General features: G+C 33.1%; 1 protein-coding gene across 1 annotated transcript in view; it reads right to left on the reverse strand.

Moving 5' to 3' along the window:
• Nucleotides 1-14958, reverse strand: part of NLG-4 (neuroligin 4) — a 309809-nt gene that overhangs the window by 223720 nt on the left and 71131 nt on the right. Inside the window, exons 3-4 of the mRNA XM_029310718.2 lie at nt 12779-13168; nt 10421-10596 (exon numbers count right to left, since the gene is read on the reverse strand). Coding sequence (XP_029166551.1) covers nt 10421-10596; nt 12779-13029 — 427 coding nt within the window. The 5' untranslated portion in view covers nt 13030-13168. The remainder of the gene's footprint in view (nt 1-10420; nt 10597-12778; nt 13169-14958) is intronic.

A 14958-nucleotide genomic window follows, 5' to 3' on the forward strand; every position in this document is an offset into this window, starting at 1 on the left:
GGCTGCGCCGGAAATATGTTTGCGCGCCTCTAATCGATTACAGTCTCCGTTAATTGAAACATTGTGAGAATGCCATAGCTGTGACTTGATCAACAACTAAATATCTTGTCGAAAATACCTCGAAATATTTCAAGATTCAACCTAGGAAGAGCTTACTCTTTTGCCAACACATTTTTTATAGCATCGAATATTATGTGTTCTGTTATATTTTAAGAGCTTATATTTATGTTATATTTGGTATATTTTCTGAATACAAAACCTCTTTGCATTTTATTCCAATTTATTTCTAATTTAAAGTAACTCTGAATACATCAATACCCGTTTATTGACGAGAGATTTAAGGTGATCCTAAACATTCTTGAGAGAACTGTTGTTTTTTCCTGTTTTATCGACAAAATGTGAGGTTAGATAAACTATAAATCTATTTATTGGCTATACAGAATGTTTTTTATCTAAGATTAGACCAGGGTGGAGTTGGCATTGAATAAAAGAATATAAGTGAATGTTTAGATATCAATTTGGAACTCTAGTAAAAGAGACTAACTAGCTCATTCTACATTTTCGTGTACACACGTAGAATAAGCTATTCTCGTTTACTAGGCTTCCAAATTCATATCTAAACATTCACTTATATTCTTTTATTCAATGCCAAATCCGCCCTGGCCTAATTCCAGGTAAAAAAAACAGTCCGTATAGCCAATAAATAGATTTATAGTTTATCCAACCTTACATTTTGTCGATAAAACAGAAAAAAACCAACAGATTTCTCAAGGATTCCCTTAAATAATCGAAAAATATGGAACAACTCTATAAAGTTTATTCCCAAAATATTTCAACAAAACTATAATAATATTCAAGCAAGAGACTGGCTGTTCTCAGTTTTTTCGAGATATTTCTTGGACCTTCGAAGGCGTAAATAAAAATAGCGTAACTTCCTCGAAGAGGTAAACGTTTCGAATCGGTCTGAACAAGCTGCAGCAAATCGTAGAATTAATGCGACTCTTCCCCGTGTTTCATGACGGATATGATGAGAATGATGAGCCAGGAGAATACGAAACGAGCTGATCTGTACTGCCGGGTTCTGCACGCGCCACTGGTAGCTCCACGGATAATTAATTACTTTAGCGGCACGAGGATGTGATCCTTTGCGCATGAAAGGATGCCATTACGCCCATTAGCCGCCGCTAATTTGCGCAAAATAATTCGGAAACTATCCTCGCGCTGCTCGCGGGCTACCAACCCCGAATGTCTACTATTGGGCAACAGCAGCAGCAGCCTCCTTCCTCCTCTTCGAGTGTCCCTCGGAGTAAAATGTAGTTGTCTTTGCGCTCCCCGGTGTCGAGGGAAAATGTTCGCCTTTCCAACGGAGAATAGTTCTCCTTAATTAAAGTAGTTTCACTCGTTCAATTAAAATAGTTCTGCTTCAGTGCGTCACTTGTGGATGTATTACTGGTTTCGTCCCTTGAACTACATCTTACGACTAGAGAGGTTTAAAGGTCTCGGTTTTGGTTTCCCGCATCGAATTTCGCACTTTAGACATTTCACGGTCTCAAGGAGCTATTCATTTTCCTGTATTTTCTGCAACGTGGATTATTTTCGTCTCATTCGAGACAAATAACTTCATTCATCGGGATTCAACAGTAATCGAATTCAAGTAAATTATCTATTATTTTATCGAATATTATTTATCACTTTATTAATAATTTTATTAATAAAAAAATCAAATATACATTTTTAATATGAATAGAATACATTTCCAAGGTCCTCTTGAGCATTATAATTGAAAAAAATAAATTGAAATTGATTAAATAAATACGTTTGCAATCAAAATGTCTAAAATAATAAATAACAACAAAATAGTTATTAATATAAATTCAAACTGAGATCTCTCGCGTCATCCGAATAGTGCGATAAATTCAATATATAAATAGAAAGAGAGAGGATATCAGAAAAAATATCCCAACTAAAATAAATAGATCTCTAAGTTTTTTTATTTTATTTAGGCTTTGTTAACAATAAAAATAGTAGAATTCTTTTCATCTCTATTTATTATTTTATAAATAAATCCATTCTCTTCTTAATTGTAAACAATTTTATTGTTTCCCTCAAATGGTTTAAAATGTGTTTTGTTGCAAATTTTGCGCAGCAATTCCAAAATTCTCGAATTAAATTGGTATTATTTGGAAGCGTTCTATTTTCTTCAAACTCTCGGCAAGATTAATCGGATTAACGAGTCAGCAAGAAGCTATGACAAGCAATCTAGAGATGGAAAGCAGCAATAAATCTAGCGAAGTTAACAAGTCTGTCAGACCTCACTTAGCTGCGGCGTATTTTGGTTATATCGGCCGGAATAACGCAACACAACAGTCCATCTGGCAAGCCTTAATTACCATTTATATTCCGAGCGCCTGCGCGGCTTCGCGGACGACGTAAAATTACAACACCGGGTCCGTAGAATCTCGGCTTTCATTAAAAGATAATTAAATCAGCGGCGAATCGATCCTCCTTCTGCTTTATCCCGCCGTCTCCTGTTCGCGGAACTTCCTGAATTATGCAGCGAAGCGAGACGAGAACGTCGACTTTAAAATTGTATTGTGAAACACCAAGTCCGAGAAATAAAGAGAGGGATAGCGAATTTTCCGGAGAAATAGTCCTAGATATTCTTTCTTATTTTACTGTCCTCTTCGAGAGATGAGCAGCCGGGCAAAGGAAACCTTTCGCGAGAGAAAAGAGAGAGAGAGAGAGAGTCTTCGCTCAGGTATTTTAATCTTTCCGATGTAGAATTAAATACACCAGAGTCCTCTCTTACGTCAGCGAAAAATTTTCGTTTACTCTCCGTTTAATTTTTAATTTGCGGGACATTTGGCGAAGAAGCACTAACGTCCTTTATTTAGGTCCCAGTTAAACACGGGAACGTTAAATTAATTTTTGATTAGTTTCAGATAAAGAGAGGAAGATTAAATAGAATTTAAATTAATTTATTTAAAATTGAAGTTTGTTAGCAGATTTCTCCTACATATTATATATGTATATATATTCTTTTAATATATGTTTTTTATATATTTTTATATACTTAATATATATATATATATATATATATTTTGTATTTAAAAATATATTAAATGTATTAAATATATAAAAAAACATATAAAATATATATTAAATATATAAAAAATATAAAAAATATATTATATACCTATAATATTTTTATATATTTATTTTATATATTATTTATATACTTTATCTATATTATTATATATATATATATATTTATATTGTATTTAAAAATATATTGAATGTATTAAATATATAAAAAAACATATAAAATATATATTAAATATATAAAAAATATATAAAATATATTATATACCTATAATATTTTATATATTTATTTTATATATTATTTATATACTTATCTATATTATATAATATATATATATATATATATATTTATATTGTATTTAAAAATATATTAAATGTATTAGATATATAAAAAACATATAAAATATATATTAAACATATAAAAAATATATAAAATATATTATATACCTATAATATTTTTATATATTGATTTTATATATTATTTATACACTTTATCTATATTATTATATATATTATATTATTTATAATGTATATTATTAATTTGAAAAAGGTCCTTGTATAAAAATGTCTGTATTCCTGTAACGATTAAACCGACATGTCCGTTTGTCGATATTTGCTCGCTTTATATCAGTCGTCTCAATCGCGACGTCGCGCGTCGGGCCATAATAAATTGCAGTCTCATGCGGAGACGATGACCTTCGTTATCCGGCGTAATTAATAAAACGACTAAACGGAGCAGCTACTCCAGCGTCATTAATCACAGCGACGAGAGCTATTAGTAATGCCTTTTCGGGCCGGAAGTTGAGCGAATGCGCACTCCGCACTCGTGACGTTCTCTTTCATTGAAAGGGGGAAGGATGTGCAAGGATCGTGTGCGATTTCCCTCTCGGCTTGCCGCATTAAATTTCCTGTCGCTCCCCTTCGCGCGAAGCTAAACGCGCGCTGGTGTATAATGTCGCAAAGTTATTTCTGCAAAATGTGCCGTGAAATATCCGAAAATTATTTTTCACACGTCACGAATCTCACCCTCCCTTCTACCTTCTATCTTCGCCTATGAATTATCTCCTGACATGTCCGCAGGATTTTTTACAGGGAGGGATACGATGAAAATTCTTTTTCTTTCTTCATTTTTTTATTATTTCGTTATTTTTATATTATTATTATTATTATTTATTTTTATTTTATATATTTTAATTTTTTTATTATTTGGCGATTTTAATATTTTTATTATTATTATTTTATTTTATATATTTCAATTTTTTTATTATTTGGTTATTTTAATATTTTTATTATTATTATTATTCATATTTATTTTATATATTTCAATTTTTTTATTATTTAGTTACTTTAATATTTTTATATTAAATAATATTGCGAAAAAATTCCAGTGTTTATTCACGAGGAGAGCAGATGCTGAATTTCTTACTGATTCCAAGGGGGAGCAAGCGTCCAATTGGAGAATATCGATTTGGATTATATCGAAAATTATTTACAAAAATGAAGAAAGAGAATTTTTATCTTCCGCGCGGGACGAACAAATCATTTTCCGAGCTGTGTGCTTTCGTCTAAAAGGAACGAGAAAAGACACACACCCTCCTATTGAAGTAAAAGGGGTGGGAAAAGGGCGAGCCTTATTCCAAAGTATTCCGTGAGTTGAAACAAATTCCGCGAACTTGGTGGATTCGATTATTAGTTCGCGCCTCGAAAACTCGTCGCCTTCTTCTTCTTCTTCTTCTTTCGCTTCCGCTTTCGCCATACGTTCGATACTGGGCTTTACCTATCGTCGTCGGAATTGTGAGTGCAGGCGGCCGTGTAATTGCGAGTCTTCCAAGGAAAACGGAAACTTTCCCTCCGAATTCGTGGAGTGCCGACGACCGGCGTGCATTAACCGGATCCGAACTTTCGATAGAAATTTCCATTACGTAAGAATCCGGGAGAGACAATACCGGCGCACTTTTCTCGGAGACCCCGATTGCGAGAATCGCAGTTCGAGAATTATTACTTCGCAAGCTGTTATCGAGCAGGAAGTTGCCCCACCAGACATTACCTTAATCGCCTGCAGTAATTATCGATAAATACAAGATTGAAATAATATATATATAAGTTCCCATGAGTGTCTTGGTGATTTTTAATAAGGAGATGATTATCTGACATTTTCTATGATGGAAAGTATATTGTACAAATCGAGAACATTTAAAATGCATATTGAAGTAACGAGTGAAATTATTTGGAATAATTATAATTTAAGTCTTTTCTTTTATTTTACTATGCATTTTTAATTCTCGCAACGAGATTCTATAATATTTTTTTTTAATACGAAATATCAAATATCCATCTCTTCAGGTAAAAATGTAAATTACAAAATGTTAAATTATAATTTAACACTTATATCGAATATATAAGTTCACTCGTGATTGTACTATGCATTTTAAATTTTCACGACGATCCGATTCCATAATATCTCCCTTTAATATATAATGTTAAATATTCATCTCCTCATTTAAAATTACAAAGAGCTAAATTGTAATTTAACCCTTATATTGAATAAGTGCACTCGCGATTTTACTATGCATTTTTCATTTTCATATAATATCTTTCTTTAATACAAAATGTCAAATGTCCGTCTCTCATTATTTATTAATTATAATTTGTTCCTTCTGTCAATATAAATGTCCAAAACAATTTTAAATGTAAAAATGCGCCGAAATTATTTAATAAACAAAATTCAAATTAAATTCACCTAAAATTTAATGGGAAAAAATATTTGATGGCGCTTGCTAAAATTGTCGCAATACAATATGTCGAAAATAGTTGGTACAAAGAGATGAAAAATTATGACATCGACAAAAGGATTTTTATTTTTAAAATTTTTAAGCATTAAGATTTTTTTTTGAAAAACTTAGAAAAAAATGTTTACCTGGAATAAAAATTTTCTTTACACATTCTATAAAATTAGAAATATTATAACCAACTTAAATACATAAAATTTGTTAATAAATCGACCACAACTAGCAATGTTATTCTTTAGTTATTTATTCAAAATTCAGACAACGTTTCGACCTTAGTTCAGGTCCTTATCAAGTCTACAATCAAAAAGTAATAATTATAAATGTTGATAATTTATTAATAAAAAGCACATTTAAAAAAAATGATAAATAGCGTAAACCAATGTATATAAATTAATGAAATAAAAATCATACCTGCTAAGAAATAAATTGACACACTTCTACATAATAAAATTCATACTAAAATTCGTCCTACGTTTGTTGGACATTAACGTTGTAATATTAGAAAACGAACTAACTAAGCAGCCTTAAAAGGAGGTTTTGGTTCAAAGGCCCGAAAATTAACGTAATTTTAGGAATTTTTTTTGAGCGAACGTAAATTTTTTTTGAAAAAACTGTTTATGGCATTTATTAGTACATATTTGACGAATCATACAAAATTTTGTCGAGCAAAAATAATTAAAAATGGTGGCTCCAGCCCTCACTAAAGAAAGCCGTGCGCGGCGATAGTGAATGTGCGCGAAGCACTCTACAGCCCTGCCAAGTGATTTGAAACGAAAAAACGAAAAATATTCTTAAACTAGATGAAATTCGGGGGGCCTTATGAATTTCCGAATTTGAAAAAACCCTTTAAAAAAAAAATAGCGGCCATTTGAAAAAAAAAACCTGTTTTTCCTATTTTTTTTTGGCTTTAACGTTAAAAAAAAATATTTAAAAATTTTTTTTTGAAAAAAAACGCTTCCTTAAGGCCCCCTAAATTGAATAAGCTTTAATTTGAGCCGTCAAACATCGAAATTGGTTCAGTCGTTGAAGTGGAATCGTGCTTCGCGCGCAAAAAAAAGGTGTTTCGAGAAAAACGCGTTTAAAGTTTGACGAAGAAAAATAAATAAATAAATAAATTAGATATAAAAATATCCTTTTGCCTACACATTTTTAAGACCCAAAGAATGAAAATAAAGCAACAAAAAAAAATTTTTTTTTTTTTATCGATTTTGACCAGAACCTCCCTTTAATAACCAAATCATATATAGGATTTAAATTCTCTGTGTCTTTCTGAAGGTTGATCGTGTTGTTAAATTTTTTAATGTAGAACATTTCTGCAACTTAAATACATTACGGAATAATCTCAGATGAAAACTAGACAGGATTTACGGATCCGTTCGAGAGTTTGCGCCATAATCTCGCGAAACTTTACGTAATGGCGCGGAGATTTCAGGAAGCAATTTCGGGCCGCGTGTCAGTGGCGCGGAAAAATGAAAAATATTTGATAAATCTCTTCCGTGTCACTCTCTTCAGTTTCAAGTCGCGGCAGGCAACGTCGAAGAGAGAGACGTTGTGGCAGGTACACGCAATATGTTTCTTTTCCCGTTGTGTGTGCCCCTTCATCTTCAACCTTTTTTATTGCCGTCACCTAACTTCTTTCTCTCCCGTTCTCTCTCGCCGAAAAACTTTCTCTTTCTACCTTTCTGCTCCCTCGGCATTTCGAAGGGAACCATTTTATGTCGTCGCGTATGTCGAGCGGAGTGAATGGTGTTTCAATAATCGTATATCATTGAATTTTCTCACGGCGAAATAGAAAATCTCGTTTCTCTCCCTTTCTCTCTTCTGCCTTTCGCGCCTCTCGACATCCCGGGACCGGAAATTGAACAGCAAATATGACCAGCTCATGTCCTGCTCAAAGCATCTTCATACATGAAGAATAGATATAAGTAACTGTACAAGTCCGTAAGGTAAGTAGAAAATTTCTAACATATGCAGCAAATATTAATGCGACAGTTCTCGATTCGAGAAACTCTTCTGTTAATGAACAAATACCCAAAACAAATTAAATTAAATATTAAAATATGTGTCGGAAAATTTTTTATACAATATATCCCTTTGTATTCGGAAGCCCTTTTAAGAGGATCCTAAGCTAACCCACAGAACATCTGTTCTTCCTGTTTTATCGACAAAATGTGAGGTTAGTTAAACTATAAATCTATTGGCTATACGGATTGTTTTTTACCTAAAATTAGAACTCTTCGCCTTTTGTTAATATTAATACTTCAATTCGTACAGAAAAAAGATTTATCAATCCGTATAGTCTCTTATATCTTGATTATAGATGCTTAGAATAAATAGATTTATAGTTTGTCTAACCTCACATTTTGTCGATAAAACAGGAAAGAAACGACAGACTTCTCAAGGACATTTAAAATCCCCTTAAAACAAAAAACATTAATTTTTAATTTAAATTTTTTTTTTGCTTTTAACATAAAATCGGTAGGTTCCTGTTATGTATATGTACTTTAATCATGGACAAGCGTTGATTATTCTAAGCATTTATAATTCTGTAACTAAAATATATGAAACTAATATATAAATTAAGATATATAAAACTAACAGATTGATAAATCTTTTTCCTGTACAAATCAAAGTATTAAAAAAAGGCGAAGCGTTCTAATTTCAGGTAAAAAAACAATGCGTATAGCCAATAAATAGATTTATAGTTTACCTAACCTCACATTTTGTCGATAAAACAGGAAGAAAACTCAAGTTAGCTTAGGATCCCCTTAAAATATAATTAAAAAGAATGTTTAATGCCTAGCAGCTGTTATAAAGAAATAATTATAATGCATGTATTGATAGAAAATTCTGGATTAATAGAAGGATTTAAAAATTGTATAACATCTTGCAGTTACTTGGTAATTAATATAATTACTCATCATGGCGCGATGTCTGGAATGTTGTTTGCCAGACGTTAGTCCGGTTGAAAGCTCAATAATTCGCACAATCTCGAGGAGTTGAGTTTCAGACAGTGAACTATATACGTATATCGCGCGTACAAAGGTCAATGACATCTATTTCCGGCCGTTGTAATTCATCCGGGGCCTTCCAATTCGGCGCAAAAGTTCCCTCAAACTTAGATTAGCGATTCAATTTGGAACGCCAATGCATCACCTTCAAAATCGTTTTTTAATCGGGACACTACGTAATGAACGGAACATATCTCTCTCTCTCTCTCTCTCTCTCTCTCTCTCTCTCTCTCTTTCTCTCTGGCTATTTCTGTCACAAAGCTTTTTTTATTAATTTTTTTTTCTCTCGCTTTGTAGAATTTTCCGCGTTATTCGATGCGACTAGCTTGACAACCAGTAAGGATTATTTCATCTGCTAATGTTCATGTAAAATTCCATTCTTCTTCCTCAAAACTTTGACGCGAATATCTCCAGCTTATTCACGCGCAAAGATAATTTAAATGAAATAAGAAAAAATATAATTTTAGAAATGACTTTTGCTATAAATATGCTATAATGATGTTACTTTTTCAATAAAAAATATATATTCAGTTTGTACGATACCAAATACCCAAAATAACGTCATTTTGACGTTTAATGACGTCAGCTTGTTACATGGATAATTTTAACATTAATTAAATATTAATTAAATAATAATGATCTCTCTGATAATCAAGATATATAATGCAATATTTCCAATATACAATCATTTAAATCTCTATATCCTGTAAGTGTAAATTTATACTTTCATTATAATTTTAAAACTTTTTAATATTAAAAATTACATATCCCACTCTCAAACCATTCCCAGATTTAATTTTAAAAGTAAACTTAAATCTTGTATTCAAAGTTTGCAAATCTCGTTCCTCAAGCATCTTGAGAAGACAAATTAAAAATTTTGAAGAAATTCTTTATTCGAATATTTTGAAAGGTCTTAAGGAACTCGGGATCTCCTATATGTTACGACGGTGAATACACAGTTCTGCAGAATCGCGTTGCGAAATTCTTCCCTCGAGATAGTGTCGAAAAGCATATCGTCTCTAGTCGTGACTCCGGAACGCGGGGAATGTATGCTCGACATATAAAGAACTTTCGATGCTTGATCGATCGATCTTTATTGCACTTCCTTTTTGGTGGAGTTCGTTCTGCGATGCGCGCAGAGGAGAATGTTCGGCATTCGGAGCTTAGCATACGTCGAATCTGCCTTCTAAAGCGAATATTATTTTCGAATTAAAAAATAAAAAGTAATTCGCGGAAGAGAGAAAAATTTCGTAACTATTTACACATTGAAAAATTTTGTTCATAATTTTTTAATAAACTACAAAAGTGACAAAAACTAAAATTTTCTCCGGACGTATCCTTGATTATATATGTATACAAAATTCATTAAAATCTATAAAATTAATCTTAATGTAAATAATTACGAAAAAAATTTTTTTTTACTCTTAAATATTATTCACAATAATTAATTATAGATAAAGACGACGCATATCGCAACAATGTGATGATTGCATCAACATTGGTCAAGTTTGTACTCACCCATGGCAGGTGCGTAGATGTTTAGGTAAAGACAGTCCTCGCTCTGGTTGCGCAGATGAGGCAGCAGTCTCTTCAGATACTCCAGTCTTCCCTTAGGCATCCGCTCGAGCGCTTCCTGCTCGTTTGCGATGTCCGGCAGCTTTTGGGGGCAGACCGGACCCACCGAGTCTGATAATCTGCACAGGAAATCGGAAATCGTTCGTGCGTTATAACCAACCAAAACTGGTCAAAGTTTCGTATAGTGAATAAACCGTGTTCAATAAGGATGAACATCGTCGACGGTATAAATTTCAAGACGGGAACTAACCTACGAAGTGTCTTTGGCTTATAGGATAACAGTATATCCTTCCTCTTATTAATTTTGTTTAATATTTTGTCTTTTATTGGATCTTGCGTGTTCACCGAAAAAAATGTATTGCGCTGTAAAATAACATGCACTTCTTTTGTTAATGTAAAAATAAATCCTATTTTGTCCACATTTTTTTGAAATTAGGAATATTTGATATTAACTGCTGCCATTGTTCTGTTTTACCGACTTTAAGTTAGGTTAGGTTCACTTTTTATTCAATATATTGAAAAATTCTCCACAATGAAAGTACTGATAATAATAAATGGGGAGTGCTGTTCGGCAATTAATTTTTGTTGTTTTATGCCTCAACACCGATTCCGCACGCAAATATACATACATAATTAATTCAAGTACAAATCCTTTTATACAGACCTTTTATCTCATTTTTTACACTTTACTCACTTCTGCATTATTCTTTCATGTCATCTTTATTGGGAGCGCCATATTTTTTGTGCACAAATAAATTGCAGAACTTTTGTATTAAATAAGTATTGTTATGAGCTGATGCAAGATGCCCACAAAAAACTGTAATTTTTAATTTTTATTGTTTTTTTATACGAAATTACAGCGCTCCCCTTTCATTATTATCAGTACTTTAATTGTGGAGAAGAATTTTTCAATTTGTATAGCCAATAAAAAGAAAATTCCTTAAACTCAAAGTCGGTAAAACAGTCATAGTCAGCATTCCTGTTTTAACGTTTATTTTTTAACAGAGTATTCTCAAAATAAAAATACAATTTTTAATAAACTAATCTACCAATACTACAAATATATACACTACTTTTTGTAAAGAAATGCGCGAGTTTTCGGCAATTATGCAATTATAGGCGGACCTACTGGCGATATTACGTCGGCATCTAAAAGATTCGTCAAGGAATATCTTGGCATAATTTCAGAATGTTGTATATCTCCCGGACACTTCGAGTTACAAAGACTGCGAGGCATCTGAAGCATCCCGGAAGAATCGCGCTTTGTTATATAAAATTGAAAAGTATACAATATTTGCGCTTAAACTGCAAGAAAGTTATAAGCGCGATCGATATCTCGTGCCGCTGCGAAACTAAAAATTGATTAGCTTTGACGTAACTTTCTGCATAACTCGTCATAAACTCATTCGCGCGACTTTGGAAATAAACTTTGTAATTTCGGATAATCTACATCGCGGTGATTTATTTACTAGGGAAATTAAATGGGAAAGCAAACACGTAATATCTTGATTAATTCTTTCACGCGCAACCTTAAATCGTCTTGAATCACGAAACACTTTAGTTATCTGATCCGCTTTTTCATTCGAATAAAATAATTTCTGTGCAGTAATATAATACATTGTCGTGGTAATAAAAATGTCTTTATCAAAAAATTAATTATAATAATAAATCGAAAAGACTATCATATATTAATTTTGTATTACACGTGCAGGCAATGTGGCACTTTCGGTGCATGTTTTTTGTGCCGAAAGCGGCCGATTTCCCCCGCCGCCATCTAGCGGCGACACGGTGAGTAAATAAGCCGGTTTCAAAGCCATTATCTACGGCTGAGCCGCGTTAAAAGTCATTGTATACGGCTCAAGCCGTAGGAAATGTATTGAAACCGGCTATTCCCCCACCGTGCCGCGGCAAGATGGCGGCGTGCGATCGGCCGCCTCGCGCACAGAAAACACGCCGAAACAGCCACTTTGCCTGCACTTGCAATACAAAATAGTATGTGTATCAAGTGCGGATTGACAATTGTTCACTCGCCTTCGGCTCGTGCGTCCATCCCCCGCACTCGTGACCAATTGTCAACTTTCCGCACTTGATACACAATATACTATTTTGTTACATTTTTCTAATATCTTCCCTACTTAAATTATCCAAAATTCAATATCAATTTTCATTCGTATAAATATCAATTAATAATAATTTATAATGATTTACAATAATGAAAATTAATATTAATTTACCTCTCGATATTAATTCTACCTATTATACACAATATTATTATATCAAATTTCACAAAAAATCCTTTACCTGACTCCCTCCCAAGGACTCGGCGCTCTCGTCGGGGAAAAGCGGTTGCTGCCGACCGGCGGTGTCGCGTACGGTATCCCAAGGTAAACGTCGATTGGCTTGAGGAACTTGGCGTACTCGAAGGACCTCGTGATACCCTGCACCTCGCCGTAGCGCGTCTGAACGATCCGCGGGTTGAGCTTGCTCTTGATGGAGAGCGAGAGGCCGGGCGGCAGGGCGATCAGGCAGACAAGGACCGGGATGAGTTCCATCTTGCCACCCTCCTCCCGCAACCGATCACGCCCGACACGATCTATGGATCACCTCCGCGTCCCACAACGATCGTCTCTCATTTACGCCTGCGCGATTAATCGCGACGCCGTCGAGTTTCCGCCGTCCCGGTGAACCTATCTGGAAATAATTGCACGGCTACCATAGATCATTCGTTATCTATATCACACCGTGGAATCTTTCGTCATTTTCAAAATTATTTGCCGCCGTTGTCATTAATAATAGAAATTTGCTGCGCCTTTTAAAAGTATTATCGAAAATGTCAAAACAGCTCCATCCCTTCAATTAATGGGTACCCATCTATTAATAAAACGATGAAAAATTATTATTGACGGAAGGGTTAAATTTTGGGGTTTTAATTAAATATCTTTGAAATTATTTTGCAACATTAAATACGTTTTAATATATAATTAGTTTTGCAAGATTTATTGCGAATGACCCAGCTGTCAAAAAATTATGTCTACGTGATATAATAAGAACAAAGATTATTTTTTGACAGTTGGGTCGTTCGTAATAAACCTTACAAATTTATTTCACTGTCGACACAGAATTTATTCTATTATTATAATAATTTTTTTACATATAAATATACGGGCATATATTATTAATGACATCCACAAACATATATTAGTTTATACACATTATGATTAACATATATACAACATTATTAATAACATACAATGTATTAGTGAAAAATATGCATTGATAAAAGGATAAAATTTTGCGACTAATTAAGTATCTCCAAATTTGCCGTCGTCATTAATAATAGAAATTTACTGCCGCGCAGGGACAATCTTTTTAAAAATATTATCGAAAATGTCAAAACAGCTTGAGCCCTCCAATGAATGGGTACCCATTTATTAATGAAAAGATGAAAAAATTATTATTGACGGAAGGGCTAAATTCTGTGACTAATTAAATATCTATAAAATTATTTTGCAACATTAAATACATTATTTTAATGTAATAATTTTTTATATATAACATATACGGGTATATATTATTAATGACATATACTGGCATATATTAGTTTTTACACATTATGAATAACATATATACAACATATTAATAACATATATCAGTGAAAGATATGCATTAAAAAAGGATTAAATTTTGCGGCAAATTAAGTATCTTCCAAATGATTTATCAACATTAAATATATTTTAACGTAATAAATGTCCACTACATTAAAAAATATATGTATTATTAATGGCACATATCCTCTTAATTAAATGTTAATGCGGAGTCGAAGTTAATTGTACAACGGTAAACAATACGGGGCGATGAATGATATAAGAAGACAAAAACACGCAGCGAGAATGTTATAATTTTATGATAATAATTATTAATTAGCATCGATTCGAGATTGTTGCCCTCCTCTCGTCCGGCAAAGTTGCAACAGAGTTGCACTTTATTTCGCTTACTCGCGATTGCTCGCTCGATCGCATCAATTAATTTCTCTGTTTTTGTTAGTTTTAATTTCCACGACGCAGCGGTTTTCGCTATATATATATTCCGGTGGTAGCGGCATTTATTTAACGTGGTCGTTCAATTAACTATATCAATATTTAATTAATATGCGCCGCGGTTACTGCGATCGGGAAATGACGATGATATTATTCAATATAAAAAAAAAGAGAGAAGAAACGCGAGTAATCGAATATACATCTCGATGCGGCGAGAGTAATCGATATTCTGGGAATAGCTACCTTTACGATCCTAACGGCGCTCTTTATCGGTCCTTCGATTACTGGCGAATTCTAATCTCGCGATAGAAAGCTTCGTTTGCTTCATCTCTTTGATGGAGGATAAAGTAAAATAGCCGAAGGGAAATAGCGTGAAGGAGACGGGATAAGCGAATGAGGAAAGGACGAAGTTATTTCGATAAGGACGAGGAAACATCTTCTACA

Source organism: Nylanderia fulva, unplaced genomic scaffold (assembly GCF_048542155.1).
Source record: "Nylanderia fulva isolate GAGA-0341 unplaced genomic scaffold, ASM4854215v1 Scaffold15, whole genome shotgun sequence".
NCBI classification, from domain to species: Eukaryota; Metazoa; Arthropoda; class Insecta; order Hymenoptera; family Formicidae; genus Nylanderia; species Nylanderia fulva.